The following is an 11,890-nucleotide window of genomic DNA, read 5'->3' as shown; positions in this document are numbered from 1 at the left end:
AAGGCATCTTGAAGAAAGTCACGACCAAGTTAGGAGATGGAAACTCTACTTTGTTTTGGAAATCTAGCTGGTTGGGAAGGGGCAATTTGGATGATCATTTTCCTCATCTCTATTTGGAAGTTGTATCTAAAGAAGCTGTAATTAACACATGGGATTTTGGTGGGAAGGCTCGTGGAGGTGGAAACTCATAACAGGTGAAGAAGTCCGGGGGCTGGAGGTGTCTGCGAAATATGCAGAACTGCATGAGCTGCTGCACGGTTATTTCCCCTGTGTTAATTATGCAGACAAGGTTATTTGGCCATTTGACAAATCCAAGAATTTTATAGTGAGGCCGTGCTACGTTAATCGTAGACAGACTCACGCTGCGGGTGCAATGAAGGTTGGAAGTAGGGATGACAAGCAGACCCAAACCTGCGGGGCCCACCCGCACCCAAGTTAATGAGTGAAAACTTGAGTTGACTGGGTTTGAGTTTGGGTTTGGGTGCCACCCGATATTTCGGGTGCAAATTTGGATAGTGTAGAACCCGCACCTGAAACCCGAAATCACACCCGTTTATATATATATATATATATATATATATATATATATATATATGGAGCATATCAAGTGAGAGCATTTTATAATGAGATTTTAGAGGAACAAATATCAACCATTGGATTCATCAAGAGAGAGAAATTAATAGTCACATTAATGTATTAACATTCTCTCTCTTGATGAATCAAATGGTTGATATTTATTCCTCTCATCTCTCATTATAAAATGCTCTCACTTGATATGCTACCTATATATTGTGGAAAGATGTAGGAAAATTGTATTTTATGTATTTTGTTGTGGGTTCGGGTTTGGGTGAAAAAACCCGAACCCAACGGGTGTGGGCGTGGGTGTCATTTTGCCACCCGAACAACTTTTGGGTTTGGGTTCAGGTGGCGATTTCGGGTGCGGGTTCGGATAGTGTGAAACCCGCACCCGACCCGACCCGTTGCCATACCTAGTAGGAAGGACAGAAGGTTTGAGCATCATTTGGGGAGCTGTTGTCCCATCAAAACTGAAGATTTTTGGGTGGAGGCTTTGCTTGATAGATTACCGTCAATCAAGATCACGAGGCTATGTATCTCTGTTGTAATTTCCAGGTAGAAGATACCAATCATTTGTTCCTCTATTTGTTCTAAGCTGAATGGTTTGTGGAGCAAAATACTCTTGTGGTTGGATGTTCAACTGCCCCTGCTGAAGATTGGGGTAAACATTTATTGTATTGGGCAGAATCATTGAAGGGGAAGATAGAAATCAATAAGGTAGGAGCAATATGGCTGACCATGTGTTGGTGCATATGGAAGTAGAGGAATGACATAATCTTTAACGTTGTAGTACTAGATATCGACGAATTATTCTATATGATCTTTTGATATTTTTAGTGGTGGCTAGCAATTGTTACTAAGGAGATAATTAACTGTAACTTCTATGAGTGGTTTAAAATTTTATTTTTTTTTTGTCATTGATCAATTGTAGTTTCAGATTGATGTCTGTTTTCTTGTATGGGTTGAAGTAGCCCTAGTACCTCTTATTTATACGAGAGTTACTTATTAAAAAAAAAATTACCAAAGAACTAATTATGATGAAAAATAATAAATTATATTTACATTTCTTTAAAAAAATGTATGTCAAACTAATGCATGTTATATGTTATTGAAGTAAAAAGTATACTTAATAATTTATTATTAATTAATAACATAATAAAAAAATGTAAAAGTAATAAAAAAATAATGGTTCATGGACTTTCACATATGACCATGCTTTTTTTTTTAAATTAATCAACTCGTACATATTTTCAAATTTGGGAAATGTCAAACTAATATGCTTGTTTCCATAAAATTACATGCAAATTTAAAGTGACTCGTTAAAATTCCAACAACGTCAAACATTATAGAATTCAATCTCTAAACATTTTAATGATGTATTATAATATAAACTTAAATATGAGAAATTAAAATATTTATAAAGAAGAAATAATTTGAACAAGTAAAAAAAAAAGACGATTGAAACTAATGAGAACAAGAAAAAATTGAAACTTAACAAAACAAAAATTGTAAACTCATGTGAAATGATAAACGGGTCACATATGTAGGTTGAAAATATGTTACTAGGGATATTTTACCCCAATTTATTAAGGGGTAGCCTAGGTCTCACTAATAATAAAATATATAGCCATGACAAGTTATGAAAATGAACCTGTATATTATTTCCAAAAAAAAACAATAGTTTTAAAGCACAAGAGATTGGAAAACAAAGCACCACTAAAACATGTGTTTTTCTTGAAGGTCACAAGTGTTACAAAACTCTTCCCTCATGTCTAAAAGGCATACACAGTAAGAAGTTTTCAATTACTTGTGTAAAAAGTTTTTGGGTGGATACTCTCGGTATCATTTCCAAATTGCCTGTGTTTGCAACACTAATAGGTCTACCTACACTTAGCATTACAATATTTTGCTAGAATGCAAAAGTTGTAATTTCAGAATCACTAAAAAAAGTATATCAGTCTATTGATGATAACCCACATAGAAACCAAGTCCTATGTACCTGTCATATACTATCTATAGTTGAACCAAGATTGTCAGTTATGACTGAAACGGCTAAGCTTGTACTTGATCCTGTCCCATTTGAGTCGGATTCAGCAGAATCACTTGAGCTTGTACTTGAGCTGCTTGTACTTGAGCTTGACTCATTTTCCGCGTTATGTGGTTCTTCATCAATCACATTTGGTTCATTATTTGGTTCTTCATCAATCACATTTGGTTCATTATTTGGTTCTTCATCAATCACATTTGGTTCTTCATTTGGTTCTTCATCAATCACATTTGGTTCTTCATTTGGTTCTTCATCAATCACATTTGGTTCTTCATTTGGTTCTTCATCAATCACATTTGGTTCTTCATTTGGTTCTTCATCAATCACATTTGGTTCATTATCACCCACATTTGGGTTATCATCAAGGCCATCATCAGCTACCAATTCAGCTTCGGAATCTGTGTCCTCATCGTTGCGCTCATCATCGCGCTCATCATCTGCCCATTCATCTTCAGAATTTGGCTCCATAGCATTAGCCCATTCAGGTTCGGAATCTGTGTCCTCGTCATGGCGCTCATCATCCGCCCTTTCATCTTCAGAATTTGGCTCCCCATCATATTCATTTGGGTCATCATCACTCTCATTATCTGCCCTTTCAGCTTCCGCATCAACTCCCATATTTGCATCATAATCATCCCCAACTTCAGCAACAACAGCTTCTGGAATATGGTCATCCTCATTCCCACCTTCATCCGGAATATGGCCATTCTCTTCAAGTAGGTTGTTTAATTCATTGATAAAATCTACTAACAACTGGTTTTCATCACCATCATCAGAGTCTTCAAGTAAATTTTCCTCACCATCGGAGTCTTCATTTTCCTCAGCTTCACCAGTGTTTTCCTGTAAATTTTCCTCACCATCGGAGTCTTCATTTTCCTCAGCCTCATCAGTGTTTTCCTGTAAATTTTCCTCACCATCGGAGTCTTCATTTTCCTCAGCTTCACCAGTGTTTTCCTGTAAATTTTCCTCACCATCGGAGTCTTCATTTTCCTCAGCCTCACTAGTGTTTTCCTGTAAATTTTCCTCACCATCGGAGTCTTCATTTTCCTCAGCCTCATCAGTGTTTTCCTGTAAATTTTCCTCACCATCGGAGTCTTCATTTTCCTCATCACCAGTGTTTTCCTGAAAATTTTCCTCAAATTCGTCGTAGTTTTCCAGTAAATTTTCGTCAAAGTGCGTTGATGAAATCAACACATTATCACCGGCAGCACCAGAAACGTTTGATAAATTTTCTTCAGGTTGTGTTGATTTCATCAACACATTATCACCAGCTGCACCATAAACGTTTGGTAAATTCTCGTCAAAGTGCGTTGATTTCATCAACACATTATCACCGACAGCAGCAGAAACGTTTGGTAAATTTTCTTGAGGTTGTGTTGATTTCATCAACACATTATCAGCAGCAGCACCAGAGTCGGTTTGTAAATTTCCCCCAAATAGAAATGAAAAGTCACTTCCCAAATATTCTCGCGAGAGAACGTCGAACTCCGCAATCGAAACGTCATTAAACTTAGCCTCATCCGGATGAAAATCACACATGAAAAAGTCGACACGTTCGTTGATCTCATTACGTGGTTCGGAAGAACTTTCTTCGTTCGGTAACATTTCTACCAAAAATGCAAGGACAAGAAATTAAAAAGAATTTGAAAGAACAGAAAGAAGAGATTAATACGGAGTATAAACTAACCTCCGGAGAAGACGGCGGCGACAATGCGGCGGAGGAAAGGGAGAAAATGGGTAAGGGAAGTAGCGTGAGTGAGAAGCAGAAGGAGAACGAACACGAGTGAAGTGACTAGTAAAGAATAAGCGGGAGTCTCAAACGGTTTTAAAAGGTTTAGGGCAAATAACAGAAAACGGTTTTTTCTGTTTTTCTTACACTATGGTATGATCTTTCTGCATTAATTATACACGTTGATATTAATGGAACAAGAAATATAATAAAACAATGAGACAAAATTTTATACATTGATTGTATGCAATCTCAATTTTTTTTTATTAAAAAAGTTTAGTTTTTTAGAGTTTAAAAAGGTTTGAGTTAAGTTATGTTACACTAAGAGTAAGTCTTTTTTTTTTTATTTAATCATTTTTATTGTAGACATTAAATTTCACAACATGCAATAGTCAAGCTTATTGAGTAAATCATATGTATAATTTTTTTTAAAAAGTTTAAGACTAATTGATATTTTATCAGAAAAATTCAATTCAACGTATTATATACTTTTAAAAATACAAGAAAAATGTCGACTATAAAATTATATTGTTACACACACAGAGACACCTATTTTTATATATTTTTTAATTCATGACTCTTAAAATAATATAAAATATTCTATGACTAAATTGACTGAATTCAATATCTAAAAAAATCATTAGAGAGTAACTTAATAAAGACTTACTTTTAATTTTTTTTTAAGATCGAAGTCTAGAAAAAGAATTAAAGATAAATATATTTTAGAGTGTTCTACTCTCTTCTACATTTTGCATTATATATATTTTTTAATGTAAGTGAAAAGTGGAATTTGTCTTTTTAGATTATTTGATCTCAAGGCTGAAACCAAATTTTTCAGAAAAATAAATATTTCAAATTTAAATTCTTTGCTATAAAAGTAATAAATGTTTGAAGAATCACTATTGAAGTCGTTTGATATTTATTTTTCAACTAAATTAAGATATTATTATACTTAATTTAACCGGTAAAAAAAAATCATAAGCTGCTGTTAAATCAAACAGGGCATTATTTTTATATCTGTATAGAGTGTTAATTATCATTGTAAAAAGTCATAAGAGTCTCTAGATTTTGTAGATTTTGTATATGTGTCTCTACTCACATTTAAATTACACACTTCCAATATTTTAGAAAATAAGTTACCTCTATTTTGTTCAAAAATATTTTGAGAGACGCATCTTCGTAATCATGTTTAATTTAAAACACTGAATTTTACAGAGATGTATCTTTGAACAGTTTTTAATTCATATACCTGCGCCAAAATCTTCCCTTATTCATTTGTTACATTTTTCACAAATCCGTCAATGACTTTTGTATCTCTCTCTCTATGTCATTGGGAAAATATGTCAGCGATTAAACCCTTGGGGAATTATTTGTGATGATCATTTTTCTTGTGTTTTTTAACCTCTAGCAATTCCTTTGGAAAATTGGCAATTTTAGGATTTTTATATGTTAATACAACGGCTTCCCCCTAGTAAACTAGCATTTTTCGTGTAGTATCTAGGGTGCCTTTAGGGCATGTCCATCTTTTGGTATGTCATACTTGTTAAAACTAAAATGACATAGTTTCCTCTTGATTGGCCTTGGCCAAGTCGAGAATAGTTTTCCTCAAAATCTTAGTTGGTTCGGCTAAGTAATGGCTTATCACTTTACATTATCACATTTAACTTTGTGTTTTTTTCTCTTACTAATACTCTAATCTTCTTAAAAATCTTTTCGAGGGAAGCTTAGGTCTTATAATTTCTGGGACAACTTTCGTTAAATAATGATACTACACTTTTCATTTAGAGATTCATGATCTTCCTCTGTGAGCTTTATCCTCTTTGCTAGTAAATCCTTCATAAATTTTGCATATATCGGCATTTGTTCCACAACTTATCCAAAGTGAAATTTTCCTTTGAAGTTTAGTAAACATTTATAAGAATTTCATGAATTGTCATTTTTTTATTCAGGTGAGGATATGGTAGTCATGTTTGAGGTGTGGTTTTCTTCTCTTCAATTTTTTCTCTGATTACCCCTTTTTCCCTATTTTTATTCCTTCTCCTATCTTTTTTTTTCTTTCTTGTTCGACTACTCCCTGAAAGCTCTCTTTGCTCATATTTTCCAAAAAAAATCTTCTCATTCCCCTCAAACTAAGCTTCTTAAAGATTTGCCAACTCCTCGATTCTATAATATGTGAACTCTCATATTCCTTTGCTTTCTCTTCATTATCATTATAAATGTTGAAGTTGTCTTATGAGAAGTTCATAAACTATATACATCAAGACTTTCTCCAAGATGGAAAATTTCCCCAATTTTTGTTGTTGATGCCTTTGATGCTTGCTTACAAATGTCGGAGTGTAAGTATAACATGATTGTTTCTTTGATAGACGCTCATGTAATTTACCTCTTCCTCTAAGAAGCATTCAAAATTGCATTGGTCATTCTCACGATCACTGCCACAATAATCACACATCATATCTTGCCATTCATTGTTCGTTGTCCACAAGTTTTTTAGATTATTGCGTCCAACTTAGCTTGCATTTGATCGACACGAGTTGACATCTTATTTTACTATTTTCTGATACAATTTAATCTGTCTCATATGTTACTTGCTATTTGTTTGCACCTTTCGAGTTGGACTCCATAATTGAACATTTATATGTATACCTTACGAACGACCCGGAAAATGTCAATTACGAAATTAATTTGACTAAATTACACCACTTGATTTAGTCGGTTTCATTTATCTTTTGATTAGCCCGAAACACATATTAGAGAAATGAAGTAGTTTGGAATTTAATGGAAAAAATGATTTATTCATGTTACAAACAGGGTCAGCAATTTGCAGGCGTAGCCTGCGTTACAGCGTTTGCCCAAAATTCTAAAGAACCTACTTATTTTTTAGGTTTAAATATGTTAGTGGTCCTCCTAAATATAATCATCTTCAATTTTAATCCCTCTAAAAATTTTCGTCAAAAAACGGCTCCTCTAAATATTTGCATCCACACTTTTGGTCCCTCCTACTAACGTCCGTTAATAGAGCGGACGTGACACTGACACATGACATTTTGTCCCTATTTTACATTTTTTATATAAATTTTATTTATAGCAACAAATATTCCATCACAAAATTCATCGCTTACATGAACATCATACAAAAATCCAAAAATCGCAGCTAATCTGCCGCTAATCCGTAGCTAATTCATAGCTAATTCAAAAACAATATTCTTATGACCAAGACGTTTTTTTTCATGATTTTATTGCAAGAAAGTTTATCACATTATAAAGATCTCTCTCACAAAATTTTAAATTTTTTTAACTTGAGATAAGTTAAATATGAATGATTTTACGAATCGATTTTTTTACAAGACGGAAACAAGAAAAAAGTTTTCATATAATTAAATTTTAAACTATTATTTTGCTATGCGTTATATCATACCATAAATAAAGTATTTAAAATTTTTTATTATATTTTGAATAAGTATTGGTTTATTTTGATTTTTTGATCGAAACACATATATGTATTTTGATCAAAAATCAAAAAATAAATCGAGAATTATTCTAAATGATAAAAAAATTTCAGATAATTTTTATGTATTTAATTTCTAAGTTATCGGTTGCTTTGAAGTCCGAGTCTGAGGGCGCAGCGGATTAAGGTAAGGTTGTTCGGAAAGGACAGGTGGTGTAGTGAAAAGGTTAACCAAAGGTAGTCACGTGGATGAATATAAGACGATAAATGTTTTGTCTTTTTTAGAACATCTCAAATGGTGCTATTTTTCAATGAGTTCTCCAACTAGACATCAATATAATAATTAAATATCTACTTTTAATATAATAAAGTACATGACATATGAAATTCTTTTAATATCCCTACATTCACCAATTTGAAGGTGATATTCGGGGACATAGCGGTCATTGTATCTCCTATAATACTTTTATTAATGAGTAGATTTTTTTCATCATTTGATAAGTTTTCAATTGTCCATTTTCTTACATAATTAATAATGTCTTGACAGATTTTTATTGGAATTGTGGAAAACTTTCTTGAGTACAGGGAAAACTGTTGCACGCTTTTTAACTTTGGTTTTTGAAAAACCCTATAACATTATGTCAATCATCTCTATATATGATGGATTTTGTTTTCAGATTGCAAACCCTAAAGTACAACCCATTACATCTTGCTCATCTCCCATTCTCTCAGCTTCACGGTTTTTAGGTTTTTTTCTCACGAGTTTATGTGCTTCCCTCTCCCTGTTACACGAATCTTATAATAAGTTTGCTGTTTTTCATTTTTTTTCCAGAACATGAGTCGAAAGTTTGACGCCATCAAAGACATTACCGACAAGAAGGAGACGTGGAGACTGGCTGTTCGTATTATTGATTCATGGAGCGTCGTTAACAGTAAGGGTGCTGAACATCTGGAGATGGTTATCATGGATGCTGCGGTATATTTGTTTCAGTATTTTTGTATCTTTTGTTTTTTATGCATTAAAAATAAGTTATTGTGTGTTAACCATTTTTTTTACCGTTGTTCGTAGGGTGATCGAATTCAAGTTTTGATTCGTGCTGATCACACACATAAGTGGAAACCAAGAATTCAAGAAAATATGACTTGCGTAATAAACAACGGCACTGTATTTGATAACGATTTTCAGTGGAAGCTTTGTGACCATTCTAAAAAATTTGTCTTCCTTGGTGGTACCACCATGAAACACATGGATGTTCAAAATATTCCTCCTCGAAAGTATTATTTCAAAGACTTTTCTGAAATTAATGGAGGCAATTGTCAACTAAACAGACTTGAAGGTAGATAAATTTATTAACCTCACTTTTTTTATAGGAATCTATTTACTTTTAACAGTTTTGATATATTATCTATCTCTGCAGATATTATAGGTGTTGTGCATGAGATCAACAATATGCAATCAAACACGCCCGGGAAGAAGACATTTGCTGCCTTCAGTCTGAAAGATTTGAGGTATATTTTCTTCAGTAAATACTCCTTCAGATATGAATGTTTCGATGTATGATTTTATTAACTAATTTTTTTTTTAATCTTAGTGGTAACATTGTTAGCTGCACATTATGGGAGAGCTATGGATCTAAGTTTTTGGATTACTACAATGACCCAAATAATAGCGGTGCTATTGTCGTCATACTAACCCATGCAATGATAAAGGAATGCCAGGGTTTGTTTGTTTTTTCTGCTTTTGTTTCCGCTATATCATTTTTTTAACAATGTTTTAAACTCTTATTTGATTGTCCTGCAAATAGTATCCAATGCATGGAGTGGTTCTAAGCTGCTGATCAATGAAGACATCCCTGAGATTTCCGAGTTTTTATCAAAGTATTAACTTTTTGCAGTTTTCAATTTCTATTAATTACTGTTGTTGTTACCAGTTTATGACACGTTTTTTATTTTAATATCTTAGACTGCCTGCAAATGAGCAAAATCAAAAGCCTTCCCAATCTGCCAAATCTATGTCTCTTTGGTCCGGTGGATCTCAGTTTACAACAGTTGAAAAATTTGTTCATAAGGCAAAGTGCATTCCTTTGAGTGAATTAACCAAAATGAAACAAGTATATCTCAAAACAAGTGTTTTTCATCATTTGCTATATCTCAGATCAAGTTATTTTGCAGTTATCTATATTGAATTCTAATTAATTTTTTTACTTAGGACATGTTATGTGTGACCATTGGAACTACTGTTAAATTTTATGTATCCAAGCATGGTTGGTTCTACTATGGTTGTACAAAGTGCTCTGTCAAGGCTACTGATTTGAACAATCCATACAAGTGTGTCTGTGGCGAAAATGTTAACAAACCCATACCAAGGTTTTTTGTTATAATATTATGTATTTATAATATTTAAATGCGTTATGGTTATGATCACTCATTTTAATCAACTGTAATATCTAACAGGTACAAAGTTGATATATACGTTTATGACGGTGAATCAAAGTTCCGATTTGTCTTTTGGGATGCCGACTGTGAGCATATAATAGGACAATCTGCTGATAGCATGCATAAATCAATGTTGGAGGTAGGTTGTTATTATATTCGCTCATTATTAAGAAAAATTATATCTATCTAACATGTAATTTCAATTTTAGAACGGTGAAGATGATCCCATGGTTTATCCTGATGAGCTTGACATCTTACTGGAAAAGAAAATTGCTTTGAGAGCTAAGGTACAGCCAACCTTTGGGCAAGCATCTGTTTGGAAGTTGTCGTACGATGAAGAATTTGTCAACCAAATTGAAAAGGATTATATTGCTAATGAGGTTTGACAGTATAGTAAAAACTGCCTGAATAACTTAAATTAATGAATTCCAACTGTCTTACTAATTTCTTAAAATCTAAAACCCAGGCTCATAGTATTCCTGTCACGCAAAATGCTGTTGCTGATCACGTTGAAACTTCCATGGTATGTTATTTATTATTTTTTGATGTTCACCGAGTGATCAAGTATTTTTTTTCTCCATGTTTACTAAATACGTTTATTACATTTGAAGGAGTCGTTATCTGCATTTGGAGAAAATGATCCAGACAAGAGTTTGGCCAATACCCCTTCAAAGAGCGTATCTCATGCCGTTGATGCCGAAGATTCGGATTGTCATGTTTTAGGGCTTACTCAATACTCGGGAACCAAACCACCCAAAAAAGTGAAGATTGAACCAAATGCTTGAAGACTTGATACACTTACTATTTGCTGGGACTTATATTTTGTTTAATATTGGATGCGGTATTTTTTTGAGTTTTTAACTTAATTGGGTTGTATTTTTTGTTATGACTTTTGGACAAGCACTGCTTATTTGTACTGTCACATGGTATTTAACTGCAAATTTAAATTAGTGAAGTATGTTTTAGTTAAATGCTTATGCTGTGTTTTTGTTACTACTGTTTTATTGTGTTTAATTGTGTTGTATGATTAAAAATTTTTATCATTTTTTGACACGTTAAAATTAATAGTATTTTAAACATGTTGTATTTAATTACATATCCATATTTTATTTGAATAAATCAGTTGAAATATTTGATCTTATGGTTGATCTATATGCTTAATACAACATATATTGTCACACTATTGTCACATAGCTATTCATAATTATATTATTTCATATTCCAACTATATTCAAAAATATGATTTCAAATAGATGCCGCAGCTCTGATGCTGTTATTCACTGAACATATTTATTTTTCTAAATAATGGCTCATACTGATCATTTCAACAAGTTTTTTTTTATCAGAAAACAATACAACTTTGCTATATCATTATTTATGAATTGTTTTTTTAAAAACATCTCATTTTTAATAAATACATTTATTCACCCAATTCAAAAGTTGCATGCTTTCGATTGGTCACCAGTTTTCTTTATTTCAAGTTTTAGACAATCATAATTGGTTTTTATCATGCTTTGAGATTTTAACAGCACTTAACGTGTAATACCAGCAATAATAACCATTACCATTACATAAATAGAAGTGTGGAGGAGAAAGATTAATTATTAACTTTGTTAAGCGTGCATATGAAAGGATGTTTTAGAAGAAACATGAC

The 11,890-nt window shown here is 32.8% G+C and overlaps 3 protein-coding genes across 3 annotated transcripts; 2 read left to right on the top strand and 1 right to left on the bottom strand.

Annotated features, from left to right (window-relative positions):
• Positions 1-2,578: 2,578 nt before the first annotated feature.
• Positions 2,579-4,228, bottom strand: LOC131651494 (uncharacterized). Its single transcript, XM_058921154.1, has one exon. It carries the CDS (start codon positions 4,226-4,228, stop codon positions 2,579-2,581), a length of 1,650 nt encoding a protein of 549 aa, XP_058777137.1.
• An 11-nt stretch (positions 4,229-4,239) lies between these two features.
• Positions 4,240-9,992, top strand: LOC131651493 (replication protein A 70 kDa DNA-binding subunit C-like). The gene is made up of 7 exons (XM_058921153.1): positions 4,240-4,374; positions 8,633-8,776; positions 8,870-9,137; positions 9,219-9,309; positions 9,393-9,520; positions 9,606-9,678; positions 9,764-9,992. Exons 1-7 carry the CDS (start codon positions 4,240-4,242, stop codon positions 9,990-9,992), a joined length of 1,068 nt encoding a protein of 355 aa, XP_058777136.1.
• A 471-nt stretch (positions 9,993-10,463) lies between these two features.
• Positions 10,464-11,021, top strand: LOC131651492 (uncharacterized). The gene is made up of 3 exons (XM_058921152.1): positions 10,464-10,616; positions 10,703-10,759; positions 10,848-11,021. The coding sequence occupies exons 1-3, from the start codon at positions 10,464-10,466 to the stop codon at positions 11,019-11,021; spliced, it is 384 nt and encodes a 127-aa protein (XP_058777135.1).
• Positions 11,022-11,890: the final 869 nt, after the last annotated feature.

This window comes from Vicia villosa, linkage group LG2, assembly GCF_029867415.1.
Source record: "Vicia villosa cultivar HV-30 ecotype Madison, WI linkage group LG2, Vvil1.0, whole genome shotgun sequence".
Lineage (NCBI taxonomy): Eukaryota > Viridiplantae > Streptophyta > Magnoliopsida > Fabales > Fabaceae > Vicia > Vicia villosa.
Note: the sequence above shows the minus strand (reverse complement) of the source record. Positions and strands in the feature narration are given on the sequence as shown.